Consider the following 25887-nt stretch of genomic DNA (forward strand, 5'->3'; position numbering starts at 1 on the left):
GAAAACACTGGGGGCGGGGCTGTGGATGATGACTAATACAAATGAATTAGCACAACTTAAACAGTTTAAAGCAACAGTACTTAAAACGTTACAAAAACATCATGTGTACTTATTACAATAAAGTTATTATATCAAGTGTATACTTTTGGGTCTACCTAACACACTTCATGAAAGTTACTTTAACTATTTTTCAGAACTGAGTAAGAACAACTTACTTCTTTTAGTAAGATGCACTGTTGGGTTTTACAGCGCAGTAACACTGGTGATGACTCCAGAAGATCACTCTCAGAAGAAAAAGAAGATACTGACCCATACCCTCCTGAATGCTTTATGTTTCCTTCTCGCCCTTCTAAAACAAACTTAATAAACTATCCTTGATTGTCTATATTAGTAGGATTTATTCAATATAAATGTGTTTCTGAGCACCCAAGCACACACTGATCAAATTATCTGACCAGTCAAATTAGGTTTGATAAAGCAGGGAGACTAAACACTGAAGTTGCTGGGCCTTTAGGAATGAACTGAACTGAATGGCACTGAACAACATTACACAGCTTCCTGTCTACACTTAATCTGTGTAGTGTCTCACTCTCCCACCATTGATCTGTAGGAAAACAACTAACAACCTGTCTTTATTGGACACTGAATAGCCACAGGATTCTTGCTAATGCTATTTCTGGATTACTCATGGCAACACATCCTAAACATATGTACTCTACACATATCCCAAAAAGGTTGATTCTGTTCATCTGGACGTAACATTTTCAGTGAGAGAAACGTTTTGTCACTCATCCACCAAGTGACTTCTTCAGCTGAATGTAGGTTTCCCCAACCTTATAAACAGTACATCTGCACAATGCCTGAAACTAGCACCACTGATGAACAATGGGCTGTGAGGTCAGTTTCTTGATCATTGATATGCAAATTGTCATGACCATTGATCAAAGGCCATGAGTACCATTCACAGAGAGATGGGGAATGGCTACAATCACATAATTGTAAGATGGTGAAAGATATATCCTTAGGATTCAAAGAAGGTCTTTCCCTTTTCACACAAATGGCCTTCTTGCTCCCTGTTCAAACCAGCGTTCCTCCCTGTTCAGAATGTCATCCTTATCATTTATAGAGTGGCCACTGACCTGTGGGTGTGAATAGACTGGAGAATCCTGGCCTGACGAGTTAGTTCTTCTGTGTGGTGCAATCCACTTAGCCAGAGGTTGTTTGGTTTCCCCAATGTATAAATAATAGCAATCCTCTTGGTACTTAACAGAGTACACTATTTTACTGTATTTGTGCCAGGGGCCCAGATCCTGTTTTGGGGTTTAAAAACCACGAAGATGCGGTGCTTAGAGAAAATGCATTTTCAACAATTCTCCTGACACATAAAGGATCACTATAGGTTTTCACTTAGGCAGAAGTTGTCCTTCTCTCCTGGATTACCTGGAGCTTTCTTTAGATCTTTAGGCACCTTCTCAGCTTTGAAAAATGCCCAAATGGGATAACCACATTTACTCAGGGCCTTCTTGATATGATGTTCTTCTGCTTCCCTGGCCGCTGTATCTGTGGGCATGGTGTTTGCTCTGTGGTATGTCCTGAGATTTGGTTTTCACCGAGGTGTCATCCACATACCTAAACCAATGACTTGGTTGCCCTCTTTTTCACTTCTTCCATGTACAAGTTAGCCACAATGGGTGAAAATGGGGAACCCATGGCACTTCCATGTTTCTGCGTGTAGTACTGAACCTTGTATGTGAAATTCGTGGAATGAAGACACAGTTCCATCCCTGATAGCGATAACGAGACACACTGACTTTCTCCCAGATCCCTCCAAGTCCACCTGGGTCGGCTGGAAGACTGTTTACTCAGCTTGGCTGGGCGAAGGGCACTCTCTCAGCTGAGCTCAGGATACATACACACATGGGCTCACACACGTACACAGATACAGATATACACTCTACCCCCCTCCCCTTCCAAATGCCTTAGATGCGTCTCCCCTCCCGATGCAGATAGCGGGTCGACTGGATCAGTGCAGAGATGCAGCAGGACTGGATGCGCTGTCTACACCGGCTCACTCTCACCCCATACCCACCCCTGTTGCTTGTCATGTGATTCTATGGTGTATTAAGATTCATGTGCTTTTTTGTGCCAGGTGTTTTTTTTCCGTTCTCAAACTGTTTTTTCCATTAGAAGCTCAGTCTGGTTGGAGTTCTTTTTTCTCCTCCTCTCACCTCATATTGTGTATTTTCGTTGTTTTTCTTTATCAGCCTCCTTCTCTGACCTGTCTTTCCAATGTGATGTTTGTGTAAACTAAGTTTGGCAGGAGGGTTCCTTTGTTAGAGCACATGAACCAACCAGCATGCTGCCTGCTGTAACCCATAATTTCCTTCAGGATTAATAAAGTATTTCTGATTCTGAAGACCAAGAGTGGTCCTGTTGCTGATGTTGGGGTTTTACAAACTACCTCCACTGCTTCCGTGACTGGAGCACAATTGAAGAGAGATATACCATCAAACAAGGCCATTGTTTCATCTGGCTAAATAATGACATCTCTCACCTTCTCGATGAAATCCAAAGTTTTCTGGCTGTGGTGTTTAGAGCTGCCTACCAACAGGTTGAGAATCGAAGCCAGAAACCTTGAATCAAATCCATTTTTTCTCTCCATATAAATTTCAAACATCTGTTTGCCACAAGAGATAACTTTAAATTGCAGCTGGAGTTGCAATTTAGTAAAATGATTATTTACTTTCCATCTTATCCACTGTCCATCTTATTTCTATGCCTTTTTTGTAGAAGGTATGCTCAACGATCCAGCCCTACCTGAGTCTGTCCTCTGTGCTCTGTTTGTGTCCCCGAGTTTGTGTTGTAAAACAGCCTGTGAGTTTCCTGTTTTACTTTGTAGGTTTGTGTCTCGTAATGCCCATTAGTTCCAGCTGTGTCCCCTCCTGTGTGCCATTTCCTGATTACCTGGTGTGTGTATTTATAGTGTGTGTCTGCCTGTGCTCCTCGTCGCGTCATCTGTGTTTCTCCGTGAATCCACTGAGTTACTCTGCATTTCTCTGTGTAACCCAGTGTTCACTCTGCGTCTCTCTGCCATCATTGTCTGTGCATTTTGCTCCTCATCCCGTGTCCTTATGTTTTCAGGTTAGTTCTTTAGTTTTCCCCAGTTTAGGTTCTGCTCTTCCTGTTTTGCCACTTTGTCACTTCTGTAAATAAAGCTCACTCGCACCCCAGCCAGTACCTGCATTTTGGATCCTTCCTCTCACGACGCCACACGACTGCTGCCCCAGCCGTGACAGAGAGTTTGAATTTGATACAGGCCCACATTAATATGAGTTCTGTTTCCAAAGGCCAGGACCTCCCTGGAGGTCAAGTTTGTATTCCAGTCTTTATTCTCGTTGTGACACTATCAAAAGAGGCTATCCCAATTCAGGTTTCAAAGGGAAGATGAGTCTTTTCTGATTCAATTTGCATGTGGTATCACATGCACATTAATTAAAAAATAATTGAGTCATAACCTTTTATTATTATTCAAAATAGAAAAAATACTTTACAGAGTAAAAGTCATCAACAAACCAACAAATTTAACCATGACTTCAGTATGCATAATAAATCAATGGAATGACTGGGTGGGGGTTGGGGGGTGGCTTGCATAAAATCCACTCTGTTAAATAAAATTCTGATGAGAGCTGAAGCTGCCTGATGATGGAGATACAGAAAGGAGCCGAGTTTTGTTTTCCACAGCTCCTCAACAGTTCCTGCAGGAACCCAACACTTCACTGGTCCAGATCTTTGCTCCTGAACATTGTGCTGTCCTTCTTCTCTCCGATCACTGCTGCTCTAAACCTTCTTGTCATCATCTCAGTCTCCCACTTCAGGCAGAGATTAACCTCTTAGTTTAAATTGCAAAGTGTTAGAGCTGTTAAAATAATAACTGATTAATGAAGTAAATATTTCACATAATTGGTGTATTTTAATCATGCCTAAATGTGTTATTTTCCCAGACTGAATCATTAATTTCGTATGGAACTTTTTTACTCATGCAATTTTCACTGAAGACTGAATTTTACATTGTTAATGTGTAATATTTTATTTTCTGTTTCTCTCCAGGCAGCTGCACACACCCACTAACATCCTGCTTGTCTCTCTGGCTGTCTCAGACTTTTTTGTGGGTCTCCTGTTGATGCCATTAGAAATCTTTAGAAACACAACTTGTTGGATACTTGGTGACCTTATGTGTTCTGTTTATTGGTATCTAAACTTCAGTTTCGTCTGTGCTACAATAGGGAACATACTTTTAATATCAGTTGACCGCTATGTAGCAATTTGTTACCCTCTGCATTATCCCAACAGAATTACTGTGGCAAGAGTGAAACTCAGTGTTTGTCTGTGCTGGTTTTATGCTATTTTCTACTGTAGTTTTTATACAAAGGACATCCTGATTCAACCAGGCAGGTATAATTCCTGCTACGGAGAGTGTGTGTTTTTCATTAATGATATGGCAGGGATTATTGACCTTGTTTTATTTTTTTTAATTCCGGTTATGGTCATCATAGTTCTTTATACAAGAGTATTTGTAGTGGCTGTGTCTCAGGCTCGCGCCATGCGCTCTCATGTTACAGCTGTCACACTTCAGCGTTCACTGAATCAAGCAAACAAATCTGAGCTGAAAGCAGCCAGGACTCTGGGGATTCTTGTAGTTGTGTTTCTGTTATGCTACTGTCCATCTTATTTTTTTACCTTTTTTGCAGAAGGCATGCTCAACGATCCAGCTACTGTTTTCTTTATAACTGTCATTTATTTTAACTCTTGTCTAAACCCTTTGATCTATGCCCTGTTTTACTCCTGGTTTAGAAACGCTGTTAAACGTATCATCACTCTCCAGATCTTTACACATGACACAAATGAAGCCAACATATTATGAAAAAACTATGAAAGACGTTTTACTAAGATTGTAAGTCAGTAAATTGCCTCATCTGGAAATGTAAAATTGCTTTTGACTGACACAAGAATTAATTGAGGAACAAAGGAGTTTTTTTCTTTTAAATTCAGTTACATGAATTCAACACAAAACACTTTATTTTCGTGATGGAAAACATACATTAAATGCAATTACATCATAAGTCTGATAAAGAAAACTACAAGTGGCAAGTTTACCACACTTTTTCTAATTTCCAATTTACTGATAAACATTACAACCATTTTTATGAGGAAATGCTGCCTACTAAATTTCATCATTTATTTTGTTAGCTATATATTCAGGTAGCATGCAGCATAGTGTCTAAGCACTGTTGCCTCACAGCAAGAAGGTCGTGAATTCCATCCCACCAGGCCTGGTGTAAATGTCTCTCTTTTTCCTCATGTCCTCCCAAAGACATGATTGTAAATTGCGTGGTGGTATGAATGTGAATCGCTCGCTCTGTCTGTCTCTGTGTTAGCCCTGCAGCCTATCCGGGATTTACCCTCCCTCTCGACCTGTGGTAGCTGGGTCAAAGATAAGCAGAAGAGACATTAAAGGCACACAGCAAGAAAACATGACAACTGCTTTTTTTTTTTTTTCCCCACAGATATAAAAATCTTCCAAAAAGTATAATAACATTAGTGGGAAATTGACATTCTTTGAGACAATTTGAGAGATTGAAAGTAAGAGATGACAATGAGAGACACGATTAAGCTGTCATTTCTCATTTTATATAATTATATACATTAATAATCCAACTCAACATTGATGCAATGTAATATACAAATAGTATACAAACATATTTCAAAAAAGATTATTCACAGTAGTACATAGAAAACATAAGATGTTCAAACTGAGAAAGTCAGCCATTTAAATAAATTTATTAACTAAAAAATGTCCGTCCTTTTGAAGCAGCACATCAAAAAAAAAACCAAAAAAAAAAAACTGCTGTTAAAATCTTTTTCAAAATTAATTTGCCCCATCCTGATTTCTTAGTTTTTTTGCATATCTTTTGCACATACATGTTCAGCTCATTAAATACCTTCTAATATGTAAAAAAAAAAAAAGAAGAAAAAAAAGAAGTGCATTTTTTAAAATAATGATTTAATGTATTATGGGGGAAAAGGTTATCCAAACCTACCTGGCCCTATGTGAAAAAGTAATTGCCCAATAAGGCTGATGGTTGTGCACAGTTGGCAACAAGAACTGCAATCAAGCATTTGCGAGAACAGGCAAATAGTTGGGCGGAATTTTGTCACACTCTACATCCTACATCCAGTTTGGTCCTTTCCCAGCTTTTTCGAAATGTGGATCTACCATCAAACTAAAAAAGGCCTAATATTTTTCTTAAATAAACACAATTTATCATTAATGTTGATTATTACTTCATTTGAACAGTTAATTCATTAAATGAATTAATTGACAAATACATTAAATGATTTAAACCAAGTTTTGAAAGTGTAAAGCTCGACAATAAATTCAAACGAGAGGCAAACAGTTGCTTCAGTTTATCGAATGCTTCCTGAGTTTCGGAGTTCCAGTGATAGTAGCAACAACTCTACCATAGTTTTAAATGAAATGCCGTAGAAGTTCGCTGCGGCAGCATGAGGTGGTGGAGCTCGGATACAGAAAAGAGCAAAGAACCAGTGATGTCACACGCACACACCCAAATGGCGGCTCGGCAATTTGAAGCTGAAAGCTCTCACAATTTAATGGAAACCCAACAACGGCACCCTGGGAATTTCACCCAGAGAATACTGAGTTGAGACTATGTTAATTATCAACAAGGCATTTAGGTCGTAACAGAGACATGGTTCAGTGTAAAAACAAACAATTTATTGACAACTATTAAAATATCACATGAAAGAACCAATGAATCAGTTGCACATGTATTCTAAAATTCAGAGCTGTGGCTTACCAGTGGGTGAATAGGATGCAAAATGAGGACAGGTCCAGAAAAATGCATACGTGGAGCTCACACTATGGTGCAGCTCAAACCAAGGGTGCATAGGACACGGACGGTCCCACCACCAAGGCACCCCAGTCACTTCAATTTTAAGCCTTCTGTGTCTGAATAAAAGAAACAAAAGTTGTTAATGTACTTCAACAAAAAAACAAAACAAAAAAAAAAAACCCTAAACTAAATTTAGCCCTACTATAGAAACACACTGGTAAACTGCAGCTAGAAAAATTGCTTCTTTCCAGTGGTGTAACACAAAAGAATCTACAAGTCAAAACATTCACAAACCAAATGTACAAACACAATAAATTTCACCCTCAATTTAGAGCAAACAGCTTCGCAATATTAGGCTAAGTTGTCATACATACAGTGGCTTGCAAAAGTATTCGGCCCCCTTGAACTTTCCCACATTTTGTCACATTACAGCCACAAACATGAATCAATTTTATTGGAATTCCACGTGAAAGACCAATACAAAGTGGTGTACGCGTGAGAAGTGGAACGAAAATCATACATGATTCCAAACATTTTTTACAAATAAATAACTGAAAAGTGGGGTGTGCGTAATTATTCAGCCCCCTGAGTCAATACTTTGTAGAACCACCTTTTGCTGCAATTACAGCTGCCAGTCTTTTAGGGTATGTCTCTACCAGCTTTGCACATCTAGAGACTGAAATCCTTGCCCATTCTTCTTTGCAAAACAGCTCCAGCTCAGTCAGATTAGATGGACAGCATTTGTGAACAGCAGTCTTCAGATCTTGCCACAGATTCTCGATTGGATTTAGATCTGGACTTTGACTGGGCCATTCTAACACATGGATATGTTGTGTTTTAAACCATTCTATTGTTGCCCTGGCTTTATGTTTAGGGTCATTGTCCTGCTGGAAGGTGAACCTCCGCCCCAGTCTCAAGTCTTTTGCAGACTCCAAGAGGTTTTCTTCCAAGATTGCCCTGTATTTGGCTCCATCCATCTTCCCATCAACTCTGACCAGCTTCCCTGTCCCTGCTGAAGAGAAGCACCCCCAGAGCATGATGCTGCCACCACCATATTTGACAGTGGGGATGGTGTGTTCAGAGTGATGTGCAGTGTTAGTTTTCCGCCACACATAGCGTTTTGCATTTTGGCCAAAAAGTTCCATTTTGGTCTCATCTGACCAGAGCACCTTCCACATGTTTGCTGTGTCCCCCACATGGCTTGTGGCAACTGCAAATGGGATTTCTTATGGTTTTGTGTTAACAATGGCTTTCTTCTTGCCACTCTTCCATAAAGGCCAACTTTGTGCAGTGCACGACTAATAGTTGTCCTATGGACAGATTCCCCCACCTGAGCTTTAGATCTCTGCAGCTCGTCCACAGTCACCATGGGCCTCTTGGCTACATTTCTGATCAGCGCTCTCGTTGTTCAGCCTGTGAGTTTAGGTGGACGGCCTTGTCTTGGTAGGTTTACAGTTGTGCCATACTCCTTCCATTTCTGAATGATGGCTTGAACAGTGCTCCGTGGGATGTTCAAGGCTTGGGAAATCTTTTTGTAGCCTAAGCCTGCTTTGAATTTCTCAATAACTTTATCCCTGACCTGTCTGGTGTGTTCTTTGGACTTCATGGTGTTGTTGCTCCCAATAATCTCTGAGACAACCTCTGAGGCCTTCTTCTTCTTCTTCTTCAGTCAAGTTTAACGGCAGCTTGCATCCAGAACTGTTGCATTACTGCCATCTCCTGGCTGTTAATCGTCCGTCACTCCTGAATCCTTAGATCCTCTTGATGAGACCAGTATTTCTCAAAAAAAAACGAAAAACCACCACTTTCCCTTCACCATGACTTAACTTATTAACCACTTGTTCAAACGGAAGTTCCCTTCCACCACTCATTTCACCCCACATCACCCTCCTGTGACTTGCATACTTCCTACAACTAAGGAGTACATGCTCAACCGTCTCCATATCAGTGCACCCATCACACAACCCAGTCAGATGTTTACCTATCCTAAAAAGAGTACCATTTAAAAAGCAGTGGCCCGTTCGTATTCTACTAATAACAACCACCTCTTGTCTCTTTAATCCGCTACTCCTCTTAGCTTCTATTGTGTTTTGCACCCTATATAAATGTCTCCCTTTTGTGTCATCATCCCATTTGCCAGAAGTTCTTACTTTCTGTCCAAACTACACTTTTCCCTTCAGATTTTGACAATGATATCTGTACATCTATGTCGACTCTTTTAACAGCTGCTTTGGCCAACCTATCTGCGCTTTCATTACCCAAAATACCCACGAGCCGGGGTCCACATTATTACCACATGTTTATTTTGGTCAGACAGTCTATGATGAGCAAAAAGAATGTCATACAGAATTTGCTGATGGGTAGTTGTGTATCCTTGTTCAATACTTAATAATGCGGACAATGAATCACTGCATATCAGTACTTTGGAGACTCTGCTGTCTTCCACCCATTCTAGAGCCAGCAGTATGGCATACAATTCAACTGCATATACACCCAGACGAGTTGTTTGTTTCGCAATCTTGATATTTAACTCCGGAATTACCACTGCTGCACTAGTCGCTTCAGTCTTAGGATCTTTTGACCCATCTGTATACACCTGTAAAAAGTCACTGTATTTGCCGTCCAATCTGTTATAGAATTTTTGACAAATATCTGTGGTCACTTTCCTCTTTTTAGTGTCCGTTAATGATCTGTCTACGTCAATATATTTCAATGTCCATATGGGTCGTAAAGGCCACAACACTGTCTGATTGAAGTCTTTGTCATACACTTTAAAAGTTCTTGCTCTATCATCCCCAACCCACCCAAAACTATTTTTAAAAACCTTTCCTCTTTCCCAACAAGTCCCTAACACTTTCTTAACAGGATGGTTTTCTTCATGACCTTTCAAATTTATCCAATAATTAACCAACAGCTGTTGCCTTCTAATATACAGCGGCATTTCTCCCGATTCCACTTCTAGAGCACATATTGGTGTTGTTTTAACTGCCCCTAAGCAAAGTCTCAGTGCTCGAGCTTGAATTACATCCAGCTTCTTCAAGGAAGTCTTAGCCGCTGATCCATACACCACACACCCATAATCCAATCTTGATCGAATCATCGTGAGATAAATACTCTTAAGTGCAGCAAAATTAGCACCCCATGTCAGTCCCGCTAAACACCTCAAAATATTAAGAACCTTTTTACTTTTCCCCACAACGTGCTCTATGTGATGTTTCCAAGTTAATCTCTTGTCAAAAACCACACCCAAAAAACGAAAACAATCCACCCTTTCCAACTCTTTCCCATACAAGTATAACCGTTTATTTCCCCCAATTTTCTTATTTGTGAAAAACATTACTTTAGTTTTCTCAACAGAAAATTTAAAACCCCATTCTACACCCCACTTTTCTACTTTACCTATCCCCTCTTGAAGTTTCCGGACGAGATGGTCAACATTCTTCCCCCTCACCCATAATAACCTCTGAGGCCGTCACAGAGCAGCTGTACTTGTACTGACATTAGATTACACACAGGTGCACTCTATTTAGTCATTAGCACTCATCCGGCAATGTCTATGGGCAACTGACTGCACTCAGACCAAAGGGGGCTGAATAATTACGCACACCCCACTTTTCAGTTATTTATTTGTAAAAAATGTTTGGAATCATGTATGATTTTCTTTCCACTTCTCGCGTGTACACCACTTTGTATTGGTTTTTCACGTGGAATTCCAATAAAATTGATTCATGTTTGTGGCTGTAATGTGACAAAATGTGGGAAAGTTCAAGGGGGCCGAATACTTTTGCAAGCCACTGTATGACTGCTCTAATTAAATAATTAAAAACATTAACATGCACATTAACAGGTTCCTATGTATTGCATGTATGGTTCTGTAAATGTAGCCTGGAGAAGCAGTAGTGGCCCTGCTATAAAGCTATCAGCCACCCACTGAGGCCCACTCTTTCGATTACACAGCATTGCCCAATTTGCAAACAAAGTGGCCTATAGGAGGCTTCTGCAGCCACAACCAGCATTCGATGGGAGGCTTCAGGGAAATAATCCACAGGTTATCTCTGTAACAGCTAAAGAAGTCAAGTGGCCTGGATGCGTACAGTAACAGGTGAACAAGTCAGGGATGCTCAGATGGCAGCTACTATTTAGAGCAGCGCCATCTAATGTGAGTGGCTAGTAGCAGGATCAATAAGCCAGTATTGAAATATAATATTCATTCTGCTACATTGGCTAAACCCAGAAACTGCCTGATTTGTTTCCCCGGAGGAGGATAAGGGCCGGTCCACAACAGCCCCGGTTGTGGTCTCCATTTCAACTTGTGTTAAAAGTGTAGACTGCAAACTATATGCCAGTTTAATTGTGTTGACAGGCCACATAAAACTAGAGTTTTGATAGAAAATACTCCTGAAACAATAAAAACAGCATTTTCTAAGCACAGCGCTCGAAATCACAAGGTGCTTGTTACAAAAAACAACCCCTCCCCCCCTTTTTTTTTACTATTGGTGGAAGAATGTACAATGTCAACCTGTGGCAGGGGTGTGGTCTGTGGCACCACTGCAGTGGAGGGGTGGTGCAGCAGGCTCGAGGGGCAGTGCCAGGGTTGCTGGCAGGGCAACTGGTGCCACTCAGTAAACACCGTGCGTTCACACCGAACGCGATAGAGGCGAGCGAAAATGCCCCAAACGCCCCTAATTTGACGCGTGCACCTCAACGCATGTCCAGCAAAAATCCACCGCGCCTCAAAATTGCATCTTTCCACGCGCGCGAACCGGAAATGTGGGAGGAATGTGGGAGGGATGTGGGAGGAAGGTGTGCCAGATGGTATCTTTGCAAGATGGCAGCTGTCGAGCTAGAGCTTGAAGAGAGAGTCAGCCTTCTCTATCTACTGTGGAGAGCAGAGCAACGGTGTAAAAGACGTCCTCGCCGTACCCGGGTCCATCAGCTCCTCCAGAGGCGTGAGCAGTTTGGTGAGTTTCACCATTTGCTCCAGGAGCTGCGCCTAGATGACGGCCGATTCCAGCGATACCACCGTATGTCACCCGGCCAGTTTGAGGACCTGCTTTCCCACGTCGGTCCCAGGATCGCCCGCCGAGACACCAACTACAGGCGCTCAATCCCACCTGCAGAGCGTCTGTCCATCTGCCTGAGGTCAGTAAAAGTGTTTAAAATGGTAGTCCGTTATTGATACCTGTGCTAATATATGCTAAACCATCCGTTCATACACTGCTAACATGGATGTGCTATGCTAACAGTGAATGCCGTCGGTGTTTACTGATAGCAAACTGTGGTAAAGAGACGACTGTATATAATATTACCAGCGATACTCGAAAGGTCCCATCAAGTCCCGATTTTATTCGATCTATGTTGTTATCAGTGTTCACAATGATAGCATGGCTGTGGTGTCTATCAGTGTATGCTCTCGGTGTTTGCTTTGTAGTGATACACACCGCTTTTCTGTTATGTAGACCAGGTTTAATTCTGGGATAGTTGAATATTTCCATGTAATCCCCGCAGACTGTTATAGATTACATCAAACATACAATATGTAATTATGCTTATAATTACAAAATGGTTTAAGGAAGATCTATGTTTTGTAATTTAAATGTGACATCACAAAAGTGTTTTGGGATTTGAATAATGTATTTTGCAACTGCAGTACACATAATACTGATTTCAAACAATTATGTCCAGGTTCCTTGCCACCGGGGACTCCTTCAGGACCATCGCATACAGTTTCCGAGTTGGTGTGTCCACAGTGAGCCAGATCATCCCCCAGGTAGCGACAGCCATCTGGGACTGTCTAGTGGACGACTTCATGGCTGTGCCCTCAACTGCAGACTGGCGGTCCATTGCAGAGGGATTCCAGGAGCGCTGGAACTTCCCCCTCTGCTGTGGAGCTCTGGATGGGAAGCACGTCCAGATGAAGGCACCCCCCAACTCAGGATCCATGTTCCACAACTACAAGGGAACTTTTTCCATTGTTCTCCTTGCGGTTGTGGATGCAAGGTATCGCTTCCGCATCATTGATGTTGGTGGGTATGGGAGGACCAGCGACGGTGGTATTCTGGCCAACTCCACCTTTGGTCAGGCCCTTCGGGCTGGGACTCTCCATCTGCCACCTGACCAGCCTCTACCTGGCGGCGAACACCGTGGAGCCCAGCCCCATGTCTTTGTGGCTGATGAAGCGTTCCCGCTGCGGTGTGAGCTCATGAGGCCATTCCCTGGACGCCTCCTCCCTCTGGAGAAGAGGATCTTTAACTATCACCTTTCCAGGGCCAGGATGATAGTGGAGGGTGCCTTCGGTGCCCTCTCCTCACAGTGGAGATTGTATCGGCGCCCCATGGAGCTCCGTCCTGAAATTGCAGAGAAGTGTGTGAAGGCAACGTGTGTCCTCCACAATTTACTGCGCTGTTTGGACGACAGAGGGGCACCTGCTGTGGTGGAGCCGTTGCAAGGCCTGGGTCGTGTAGCAGCAAACAACTCCTCCAGAGAGGCTGTCCTGGTGAGGGAGAAATTCATGGCCCACTTCTCGGCGGAGGGAGCTGTGTCTTGGCAGCCAAAGGAGTAGCCTGTTTGAAGTCCGAGTGACTTCCCCACAACGGCTCTTTTAAGAGCCACCCACAAACCTCCAAAGAGTGTTCCTGTCGTCTTATATTTGTCTTAATAAATGGAGCTCCACTCCAAAATAAACTATCCTCTTTTTACTCTATTAAGTAACTTGTCTTCACTATGTTCCTATATACATTGTGATGCATAAATGTGGGCAACCTTATTGACAGTCATTATTTTCATGTATGAACCGCTGTTACAATGAAAACTGTCACTTGCATATATCATATAGGAGACACACACATTGATATACACTAAATATTTATTCCATTACACTATTGTTTGTGTTGCCAATTCATGCACCTGCGTGATGTAGTGTACAGTCATTGCACACTTTCTGTATAAATCCAGTGAACTGCATTTGACTCCTCAAATGTCACTGTGTGTGTCAGCTATATGATGTATTTAACTGGCAATCCCCATTGTACCAACCAACGATTTGTACAGGAAGATAGTGCCTTTCAACAAGGTTGCCCGCACTTTTGCATACCACTGTAGTAGTATAGTTTTGTCATTGGTATACCATGGTGTGAATTCTACTTGTGTCAAGTCGTGTGTCAACATTTGCTGTGCAGTGGCACGGAGACATTGGTCATTACAAATGTTTATTAGGGAGAATATATAACTTCACTACCAAAAACATTAAACACAAATATATGTACATTAGACTATTTACAGGGGGACAGGAATAAAAAGCACCCAGCTTGGAGTGGAAGAGCCTCGGGGAGGAGGAGGACAAAAATATCAACATTGTTCCTGCCCTGGAGAGCCTGCTGCCTCATCAGAAAACTACTGATCAGTGGGGTCCAATGTTTCCAGATTTAACACAGCTGTGCTGTTGTCATGAACTAATTTATGTATTTGGAATTTCACGGATTCTCGTGTCTGCGGCGGCATGCTCTCCAGGGCAGGAGCAAGGCCGAGGAGGAAATGCTCTGTTGGAGACAGGCGTGGCCTCTTTAGGGACTCCAGGATGGCCAGCTCCACCGCCGATGGACCATCCTGGGACCCGTCCGTCGACCGCCTTCGAGCTGTCCTCCTCTGTGGGCCTGTGAAACATAGCACAAAACAACACAAAGGAATGAGAAGGCTGCTACTCGATTTTCATTTCCAAATTTGAAGAAAGAGAAAACAGGATATAGACAGATTGGTTGTACATATTTGGTAAAGGTGATCGCAGGGGAATCCAAGCGAGTGAAATGCTATCAGTGCTTGATGTACATACCTGTGGGTGCAGCAGCAGGGGTGGAGGGACCAGGGACTGGGGAGCCAGAGGGAGCAACAGGTGTTTGCTCTGCTGCATGATCAGTTGTCTCTATCAGGACAATATTACATGTTAACAGGTTGAAACCAATAGTCAGAGAGGGATTATTTGCAGTGGTTTCTCATTTATTGCAGCACATGGACAGTAGTCGCAGTTCTCACAAGTTGATTCTCAAAGTGCAAACCGATTTTACACGTGAACGTATTGTTATGGCGCGCTTTTCCTTCGTCTATGCGCCATGTTCGTGCGCCTTTTCCCCTCATGGTGCAGGTGTGCATTTCCGGATGACGGTCATAGTTATGCGTGTTTTTGTGCTCTTTTTCCTGTTGGACGTGATGGTTATCACAACCAAACATGATAGGTTTGGCAAGCGCAGGAGACACGACACGGAGGAGATTTGTCAATTGGGCTGCAGCATGCAATGCGCATTGTTGATAGCTGTCCGGTGCAATGACGAGAAATCTGCGGAAAGGTGAGGCAGCGACGGATGGACAGCTGGACCACTGTGTGCTGTTTGTTAGTAAACAAAACTATATTCCTATATGTCGACACGCGTAAATTTACTGCCTACATTAATTCATTGTTAACATACCTTCTGCCTGACACTCCCCTGCTGCCTCTCCGGGCTGTCCCTGGTCCTCGGGGGGGGGGGGGAGTTCTCCACGGTCCGCACCACATTACCGCTGGTCTCCCGCGGGGTGAGAAAGGGGTCCAGAAACCCCATGACCGCGAAGAACTTCCATCTCCTCCCCGATCCTGCTGCAGACCCGCTCCGCTTCTCCTTCTCCGTCCTCTTCTCCTTATTATAGGTGTCCCTGAGGCTCTTCCACTTTTTCCTGCAGATGTCCTCTGAATGAACACATTATCTTGTTAGCGGAAAGGTATTTGTACATCAGTGGGGAAATAGCGGGATGTTGGCGGGCTTGCTAGCTTTTGCGCGGCTTCATCGGGTCAGTATGACAATTACAAAGGGGAATGAATGAACTTACCAGGTTGCCCGATCTCCTCACTTATGTGCCTCCAAGCTAGGTCCTTTTTATTCCTGTCTCGATAAAAGTAGCAGCTGGCATCATATAGCTCTGGATGGTTGGCCACGGCAGTGATGAGCTTTTCCTCCATATTGATTGGCGTATGACGGGCTCTGGCTGGATCTGCCCTTTTGACCTAGGTCAGAGCCACGTCACCGGCCTCCTGATTGGTTGTCGCGGCGCGATTTGACGCCGGAGTTCAGATTTTCCAACTCGAGCGGTTGGCGCGATACGCGCGTGTGCACAAAATGCAACACAGAATCTGACACGCGTGGTTTTCTTCGCGAGTCAAACGCGCCCCACGCGCTACACTGACGCGCGTTTCAGGCGTTTTCGCGACGCAAATCTGCTTCTGCATGTTCGCCGGACACGCAATCGCGTGTCATCGCGCTCTTTCCATTGACTTTACATGTACACCTGACGCTCTGGCCGCCTCTATCGCATGCGGTGTGAACGGTCAGACTCACCCTATTTCAGTGACACAGGGGCTTGAGAGAGCAGCTGAGGCCATTACATGCTGTCATTTGTTCAGATTCCAGTTCATCATTGGTCAGTCTACAGCATAGTCACTCAGACAGTAGAGCAGATGTTTTGGCGGAAATTCAGCAGTCACTTTTCCGGACACACATGATGGGACTTGCAGTTGTGTTTTTATGGGTTCTGGCGCACTATGGAGTATGGGCAAATGAAAAGGTAGATAGAGTTGCAAAGGAGGCCGTAAAACATGGGGTGGTTGACATGGCTGTTAGTTTTGGCCAAGCAGAGATAAGGAGTATGGTAAGGCAAGATATGAGAGCAAGATGGCAAAAGCAGTGGGAGGAGGAAAGGAAGGGACGCTGGTTGTATAAAATTCAAAGGAGGGTGGGAGGAATGAGAAATGCAGGACGGACTAGGAGGGAGGAGATGATCATATCCAGACTGAGATTTGGACATACTGGCTTGAATAATACATTATTCATGATAGGGAAACATAGTACCGGGAAATGTGATTACTGTGGGGTAGAGGAAACTATAGAACATGTCATATTGCAGTGTCAGAGGTATCAGGTTGAGAGGAGACAATTGATTCAAAATCTCAGTAACCTAAAAATCAAACTGGATCTTGTTGATTTGTTGCGAAAGGAATCGGGAAGTAAAAGTCAGGCCTTATTTCAGTTTTTAAAAGAGGGGAAACTGTTTGGAAGGGTTTGAGGATTTTTTTAAATTTTTTTAAATTTATTTATTTATTTTTTTGAGCGTCGTTCCAGACCATACTCCATACCAGTTGGTGGCGGTAATGCACCTTTCAGTTGTTTGCCAACCGCCAATACAAATGTAAGAAAGAAGAAGAAGAAGAGAGAGCAGCTGAGTGTGGAGTGGTGAAGCAGCTGAAAAGCTGACCTCCTAACATAAAGAAAAAGAAAGGACGTATTGTGCAAATAAAACACAACAAAGCTGTCACCTGAGGCTGCAAGGGGTCCATTGAATTCACACGACCTTCAAAAGATTATATGGCAACATGTGGGATTTGGTTGTTTTGGAAGAGGGGGAAGTTTTGGGAGTGACGGTGGCAAGAGAGAGCAAGTTCTGAGATGTGAGAGATTTGTGACATTTAGTGTGTTTGGAGTGTGTTATTAGTATGTAGTGTAGTCAGTTCTGTTTTGTGTGTTAAAACAATGAGGCGACTACTCAGTGTCACAGATGCTGCCAAAAAGCCACCAAAGACTATACTGTCTCCAGGTGGAAAACAGGAGGAGTGATACACGTCATGTTTTCAAGTCTGCAGTTCTCAGGTTGACGCTATTTTTTGCAGTAGCACAAATAATTTATGTGACTTCTTATTTGATGCAGAACACCTGATTGTTCTGTAAATAGTTTTCAATGGTTATTAAAAAAAACAAAACAAAAAATGCCTGAGGCATTGACTGCATTTTTAGGTAAATTCGTTGCATATAACTTTGTCGTTTGCAAAACTTGTGCATAGATTTTTAAAGTTTACAATTTATTTGTGCATTTCAAGTTATGAAAATGACTTGTTAAACATGTTCGTGGTTGTTACAGTAAAAATATAATTTTTTTCTACTCAGATTTTATGTTTTCTGTCCGATTTTAGATCAGTTGTGTTATACAGTGTGCTGAAAGGATGATACCAAACAAGGCAAGATAAATAGTTTGGTTTAGGTGAAATATGGAGGTACAATCAAAATTAGTCAAACATGGACAGTTAAACCCTGGACCCCACAGGGTTAATGTTTGTTCCAGCCTTAAGTAGCCAGCGTAACAGCTGTTGAGCAACAGGTGAGTAAGAACAGCTGATTACTTCCAGGTGAGCCACTGACAGAGAGGCGGAGAGACAGGAGGAGTCATCACGGAAGGGAGGTAAGCACAACACACACACACCAACTGAGAGAGAGAGCAAGGAAAAAAAATGAGAGAAAGAAAAAAAAAGCCACCCACAAGCACTTAAAAACATAGAAAAAAGTGCTTTTGGGTGAATGTGGCATGTTGTATAATATAAGAATTAGTTCAGGAGGAGGCATGGTTGCTGGATGTGATTATGCGGGAGCAATTGTGGAAGAAAGGCTTCCATGGAAAGAGGGGAGTGGGTCCACTGCCATCAGCCAGAAAGGCAGCAGTTATGCTAGCCGAGGACCACCTGGCAGCGCAGCCAGAGGATCCATCAGAGTATTTATACTTTTACATGTGTTTCTGTTGTTGGTATTCTTAATTTAGTCTTTTGGTTTTAGTTCTCCGCCACTATTATGTTCCCTTATACCTTATCTGACCTTCATCTCTCTCTTAGATGTTCCTGTTATGTTATTCCGTTTTATTTTTGATAACCTTTTTCTTGTCTGTTTAGAATTCAGTTTTACTTTCCCCAGTCTCTTTAGTTCCAGCTGTGTTTCCTGTTGTTTTCTATGTTTTTAATTATCTTATTTTGTTTTTTTAGCGGTGGGAATTTAACGCGTTAATTGCAATTAATTAATTTGAAAAAAAAGTGTAAAAAATAATTTACGAATTAAATCACACTTTGCATTCCTAGCAAAGGGGAACTTTTGTCAGTGAACGGCTTCCTGGTATACCGATTACACTGATGCACACATCAGCTCCAAAGAATCAGAAGAAAGAGCATTGCTAGGACTGATCAGAGGCAAATTTCATTTCAAAAGACTACCCGACAGAAGCCTTGATAAAAATGTGGTTTTGTGCAAACTGTGCAAAAAGGAGTTTGCATACCACTGAAGCACTTCAACCTTAGGGTACCATGTAAATGCAAAACATATTGTAGTGAGCACAAAAACTGTGGGAGCTGTTAGCGCTAGCAGTCCCAGGACCAAAAAAGGTATCAGCAGTTCAAACTTGATGAAATGACTGGCTTCATGACCAAAATTAGTAAGTCAACATTGGACAAACTTACAAATTCTCTTGAAAAATGGATTACTCTGGACTGTAGACCAATATCAGTGGAAGAAGATAAAGGGTTAGAAAATGTGCTACAGTTAAAGTCAGGTGATCTAATTTTCCAACTGCTGTGCCGAAGGACTATTTCAAGTAAAATTCAGCAGCTTTATAGCACTGAAAAGCAAGCAAAATTAGATGCATTACAGACAGCCCTGCTAATATGGAGGAACTACACCAGAAGCAAACAAGACCGGGGCAACAGAAAGAGCCACTCATACAGGATGTTTCCACACAGTGGAATTCAATGCTGGATATACAGGGTGGGCCATTTATATGGATACACCGTAATAAAATGGGAATGGTTGGTGATATTAAAGTCCTGTTTGTGGCACATTAGTATATGTGAGGGGGCAAACTCCTCAAGATGGGTGGTGACCATGGTGGCCATTTAGAAGTTGGCCATCTTGGATACAACTTTTGTTTTTTCAATAGGAAGAGGGCCGTGTAACACATCAAACTTATTGGTAATGTCACAAGAAAAACAATGCTGTGCTTGGTTTCAACGTAACTTTATTCTTTCATGAGTTATTTACAAGTTTCTGACCATTTATAAAATGTGTTCAATGTGCTGCCCATTGTGTTGGATTGTCAATGCAACCCTCTTCGCCCACTCTTCACTGATAGCAACACCGCAGGAGAAATGCCAGCACAGGCATCCAGTATCCGTAGTTTCAGGTGCTGCACATCTCGTATCTTCACACCATAGACAATTGCCTTCAGATGACCCCAAAGATAAAAGTCTAAGGGGGTCAGATCGGGAGACCTTGGGGGCCATTCAACTGGCCCACGACGACCAATCCACTTTCCAGGAAACTGTTCATCTAGGAATGCTCGGACCTGGCACCCATAATGTGGTGGTGCACCATCTTGCTGGAAAAACTCAGGGAACGTGCCAGCTTCAGTGCATAAAAAGGGAAACACATCATCATGTAGCAATTTCAAATATCCAGTGGCCTTGAGGTTTCCATTGATGAAGAATGGACCCACTATCGTTGTACCCCATATACCACACCAAACCATCACTTTTGTTGTTCCAACAGTCTTGGAGGGATCCATCCAATGTGGGTTAGTGTCAGACCAATAGCGGTGGTTTTGTTTGTTAACTTCACCATTCACATAAAAGTTTGCCTCATCACTGAACAAAATCCTCTGCGTGAACTGAGGGTCCTGTTCCAATTTTTGTTTTGCCCATTCTGCAAATTCTGTGCGCCGATCTGGGTCATCCTCGTTGAGATGGTGCAGTAGCTGGAGTTTGTAAGGGTGCCATTTGTGAGTAGCTAATATCCGCCGAAGGGATGTTCGACTAATGCCACTCTCCAGTGACATGCGGCGAGTGCTATGCTGTGGGCTCTTGCTGAATGAAGCTAGGACAGCCACTGATGTTTCTTCATTAGTGACAGTTTTCTTGCGTACACATTTTGGCAAATCCAACACTGAACCAGTTTCACGAAACTTAGCAAGCAGTTTGCTAACTGTAGCATGGGAGATGGGTGGTCTCGTAGGGTGTCTTGCATTGAAATCTGCTGCAATGACCCGGTTATTGCGTTCACCAGATATCAACACAATTTCGATCCGCTCCTCACGTGTTAACCTCTTCGACATGTCAATGGCTGTGAACATAACCCTAACCCTAATCCTCCATCAGGTGTTCCTTATGGAGGATGTCAATTATGTTTTTTTTCCACAGCTGCCAGGACAGCAGTCATGCCCATCCTGTGAGTCCTCCTGAATTAGAAAGACCATTTAAAGGCTCAGGAACCCTTTGCAGATGATTTGAATTAATTAGCTCATAGTAGAGTGGCACTTTGAGTCTAAAATATTGAACCTTTTCACAATGTTCTAATTTTGAAGTTGGGCTTTTCTTAAGTTCCAAATCATAATCATCATAATCATCAAAATGGGCTAAAAATGTCAAGTTTGGCATGTAATGAGTATTTAATATTGGTTTTACTTTTTAAGTTGAATTACTGAAATAAATCAACTTTTGCACAACATTCAAATTTTTTGAGTTACACCTTTAAATATCAGGCAAATCAAATGTTATATTTACCTTCCTTTTCTATATATGGACCACCAGGACTCAATTCGCTGGTTACTCGTTGATGAAGCTCCAGAGACCGTCCACAGGAAGCACAAAAAGGAATGAAGAGGCTGAAGCTAACGCCACAAAACGGGCAAAACATTTTCCATTTATCTATGTAGTGCAGCGAGCACTGTCAGGGTAATAAATGTAACGAAGCGCTGTGAGGAGTTAGTTTCTAGACCAGGGGTGGGCAATCTCAGTCCACGAGGGCCGGTGTCCCTGCAGGTTTTAGATCTCACCTTGGGTCAACACACCTGAATCACATGATTAGTTCGTTACCAGGCCTCTGGAGAACTTCAGGACATGTTGAGGAGCTAATTTAGCCATTTAAATCAGCTGTGTTGGTTCGAGGACACATCTAAAACCTGCAGGGACACCGGCCCTCGTGGACTGAGATTGCCCACCCCTGTTCTAGACGTTTGTTGACATCCCGCGTTTAGCTGCTGCTTCTTCTTCTGCCGCTAATTTAAAGGCGCTTTACCGCCACCTGCTGGGCTGCAGTGTGGACCATAGCGGTTGTTTAAGGCCTGGATATTTTATTAAGAAATCGCCGTGACATTTAAAAATCTGAACATCATTATCTCACCCATACTCTTTTGTAAAATCTCTTCAAACATTAACTGATCACTACTTCTCTGAAAAGCCCTCGTTTAGCTGACTACAAATCACTTTTCTGTACTACAAATATGGAGTAAGCCTAATCATTGAGTCACTTCTGGAATTTCAGACAATAGGGCTTTGGAATTGACGTCACGCCGCAATGTATTGTGGGAGCGCGGCGCCATTTTCCGGGTCCACAAATCAAAACAAACACATGTGTTGGAACGACGACCACAAGAAACATGCTCAAAAGCAGCTCAAAAGAAATGGATGGTATAGAGACCGATTGCGTCCGGAGGCGAAGCGGCGGTACTTGAAAAAAATAGAGTGCATCGCAAATGTGGAGCCATATGAAATACGGCAGTGGAGTAAAGACCCCGACGACTTACCGCCATTGTCCTACCCCGACATCTTTACGTATCTTGTTTGTGGAGTAAACGCTTACACTGCGAACCAGTTTCGTAATTACAAGTCGCTGGAGGCGCACATCCAATTTACTAACGGCTGGATGCAAGATTTGGCTATTTTGAAGCCGCCAAACTGTGAGTACGTCGTCATTCAAACCAAGGTAAGTCAGCTGGAGTGCATCGAGTGTAATAGCCATGGTTCACCCTCTACCACAATTAATGTTATACATTTATCAAGGAACTGCTAAACTCTCGTTGTCATATTATGTGTCCAGAATTGTAAAGTTGATGCAAACTACCACATTGATAATCGGGCAAGATATTACATACATTTCATAGGTAAGCTTCCCTACAGTTGTGCGAAATAATTAGTGCATCGTTACATAGCATGTATGTCTGCAAAGTCACTCGTCGCAATTTCTATCACCTCCGAGACCAGCAACGATAATATTATTAAGCTATAAAGAGTGATATGAACATATTTAGAACTTACCGGAATGAAAATGTCTGGAGCACACCAACAGATATCTGGAGATGGAAGCGAACTGCATATCAGCTCGTCTCACAGCTGCTATCCAGGCTAGACGCCTTCTTTTGGTAAGGTCCGCTATATGAGCTCCCTCATGTTGCTTCCAGGTTGGGAAAGAATAATAAGATAAACCCTTTTTAAGCTTATTCCTGTGCCGGTGTTGTGCCAAAAAGTGATTGTCTGCCAAAAACTGATTTCCGGTATTTGCCAAAAAGTGATTGGTCGCATTTAAACTGCTACAAGTAACTTTTTGGGCTATAATATGTGAAACATATGTCAAATGCATCCCTCATGGATGACATAAAGTCATTTTGAGCCCCAAACAACATTCGTGTAACAAGGTAGAAGCCGCAATCAGTTTTTGGGAGTGACTTTTATTTATGCAGTTAAAAAAGGTCATTAACATTAACATTAAAAATGTCTTTTGTAAGACTAAGTTGGCCAAGAGGACAGCAGAAATGGCAGCAAATATTACAATAGTTCTGTAAAAATATTTTAAGTGGGGATAAAGGACCGGATTGGTTATAATGTAAGGACAATAACACAAGATAGTTGAAAAACATAATTTTTAAATTCTATATATAACCCCTTTGTAAACCCTGTTCACCGAAGTGTATTTATCAACATACGAAAAGATATGACACATAAAAAATACATTGGAAATCAGTTTTTGGCAGATAATCACTTTTTGGCACAACACCGGTCGTGCGATCGAACATTGCAGTACGAACCATGGCTGTTGTGTGTGCCTTCGCTCCTTTTTCGCTTGCGCTTTGTTTGGACCCGGTGTTCTGACAAACCATCCTACTTTGGCAAAACGTCCTACCCGTAGGATAATTTTACGGTGTCCTCTGACAAACCATCCTACTTTGACAAACCGTCCTACCAGTAGGATAATTTTACGCTGCCTTATGACAAACTGCCCTACTTTGGCAAAATGTCCTACTGTACGTAATTTATGCACATTTCTGCTGCCACACAATAATTCCAGCACAAATTTAAGTAGGTATGACAGTTTGCCACTTAACTTTGCCCATCAGAGTATGTTTGTAGCTGATAATCATAAAGCCAGTACGGTTTGACACTTCTTTTTACCCATTAAAGTGTGCTTGTAGGTCGCATTCACAAAGGTAGCATGGTTTGGCACGTAATTCTTCCCGTCAGAGTATGCTTCTAGTTTATAATAACAACGGTAGCATGGTTTGGCACGTAATTCTTCCCGTCAGAGTATGCTTCTAGTTTATAATAACAATGGTAGCATGGTTTGGCACGTAATTCTTCCTGTCAGAGTATGCTTCTAGTTTATAATAACAAAGGTAGCATGTTTTGGCACGTAATTCTTCCCATCAGAGTATGCTTCTAGTTTATAATAACAACGGTAGCATGTTTTGGCACGTAATTCTTCCCGTCAGAGTATGCTTCTAGTTTATAATAACAACGGTAGCATGGTTTGGCACGTAATTCTTCCCGTCAGAGTATGCTTCTAGTTTATAATAACAAAGGTAGCATGGTTTGGCACTTGTTTGTAGAAGCAGTCTGCATGCCAAGGTGCTTAAGTTATACAGCTGTCACCATTGAAGTGATTGGAACACCTGACTATATAAACTTTGACAATGAACTCACTCCCTTATAGCTACAGTATATATTTACTGAATATATTTACAGATACATATATTTGACATTTATAGATCCAACAGAACACAGGGAGAAAGAACTGAAAAAGAAACAGTATTTATAACAAATTATGCACATTTTTTTACACAAGTACTTGACCAGGCTGCTCTTTGTACTTTACTGTGACTGACAGCATATATTTACAGATATATATATTTGATATTTACAGATCCAACAGAACACAGGGAGAAAGAAGTGGAAAAGAAACAGTATTCATAACAAATTATGCACATTTGTCGCACAAGTACTTGACCAGGCTGCTCTCATATTGAGCACATCCAAAATGTGCCCATCTGAGACAAAACTCACACTGCACCTGAAGAGGGAGAAGGAGGGGGGGTGTAAGTGTGTTAACCAACATTACAAATTTCATGAGAAAATAATTACTACAGTGGCTTGCAAAAGTATTCGGCCCCCTTGAACTTTTCCACATTTTGTCAGATTGCATTCACAAACATGAATCAATTTTATTGGAATTCCACATGAAAGACCAATGTCTCTACCAGCTAGAGACTGGTAGAGACATACCCTAAAAGACTGGCAGCTGTAATTGCAGATAAAGGTGGTTCTACAAAGTATTGACTCAGGGGGCTGAATAATTACGCACACCCCACTTTTCAGTTATTCATTTGTAAAAATTGTTTGGAATCATGTATGATTGTCGTTCCACTTCTCACGTGTACACCACTTTGTATTGGTCTTTCACGTGGAATTACAATTAAAATTGATTTGTGTTTGTGGCTGTAATGTGACAAAATGTGGAAAAGTTCAAGAGGGCCGAATGCTATTGCAAGCCACTGTATATTGCATTTGTGGTTTATTTGTTTTACCATTTCAATCATACTGGACTCAGGATCGGCTTCCAGCATGGAACAAACCACACAGTAGTCATCAGCATTACCTAGAAACACACTGGCGTTCAACCTAACAGTTTTTAAACAAAACTGAAAGTGCTATTGCAATACAAAAGCACATGACTCAACTTACTTTGATGTTCTAGCAGTTCGCAAGCAATTTCTGTGCGTTGCAGCCCAATGGCTTCTGGAGTGGACAGCACCCTAGTAACCTCTCCACTCATAGTGTTCGGCAAACTGTAAAATATGTTACAGTAATTGCAATTGATTAACTTAATTCTAGTTAAATACAATAAATACAATTAAATACAATTGCTTATTAAATACCTTCAACACTAAAACTCCACAACTGCTGGAGTCCATCTGCTTGTTGTGTGGCAGAGTCTCCATTTTCCAATCCACTCGGGACTCTTCCTTTCCTTTCATCTTCAGAAAATTCTTAATAAAAATAAAACAAGTTTTTAAAATGTAGCCAGCATTTTGCTCTAAATAA

The 25887-nt window shown here is 42.1% G+C and overlaps 1 protein-coding gene and 1 long non-coding RNA gene across 2 annotated transcripts; one reads left to right on the forward strand and one right to left on the reverse strand.

Annotated features, from left to right (window-relative positions):
- The first annotated feature begins 3702 nt into the window (after nucleotides 1-3702).
- Nucleotides 3703-4921, forward strand: LOC134644543 (trace amine-associated receptor 13c-like). The gene is made up of 2 exons (XM_063497632.1): nucleotides 3703-3875; nucleotides 4108-4921. The coding sequence occupies exons 1-2, from the start codon at nucleotides 3703-3705 to the stop codon at nucleotides 4919-4921; spliced, it is 987 nt and encodes a 328-aa protein (XP_063353702.1).
- A 19842-nt stretch (nucleotides 4922-24763) lies between these two features.
- Nucleotides 24764-25612, reverse strand: LOC134645906 (uncharacterized). The gene is made up of 3 exons (XR_010096599.1): nucleotides 25528-25612; nucleotides 25371-25441; nucleotides 24764-24856 (listed from the first exon to the last, which is right to left on the reverse strand). It is a non-coding gene; the product is annotated as an uncharacterized LOC134645906 (long non-coding RNA).
- Nucleotides 25613-25887: the final 275 nt, after the last annotated feature.

Source organism: Pelmatolapia mariae, linkage group LG16_19 (assembly GCF_036321145.2).
Source record: "Pelmatolapia mariae isolate MD_Pm_ZW linkage group LG16_19, Pm_UMD_F_2, whole genome shotgun sequence".
In the NCBI taxonomy this organism is placed as follows: domain Eukaryota; kingdom Metazoa; phylum Chordata; class Actinopteri; order Cichliformes; family Cichlidae; genus Pelmatolapia; species Pelmatolapia mariae.

Excerpts from the sequence above, each read along its gene's own strand:
- LOC134644543 (XM_063497632.1), top strand. The coding sequence starts at position 3,703 with ATGGAGATACAGAAAGGAGCCGAGTTTTGTTTTCCACAGCTCCTCAAC. Across the intron at positions 3,876-4,107 it reads ATCTCAGTCTCCCACTTCAG|GCAGCTGCACACACCCACTA; the intron begins GCAGAGATTAAC and ends GTTTCTCTCCAG.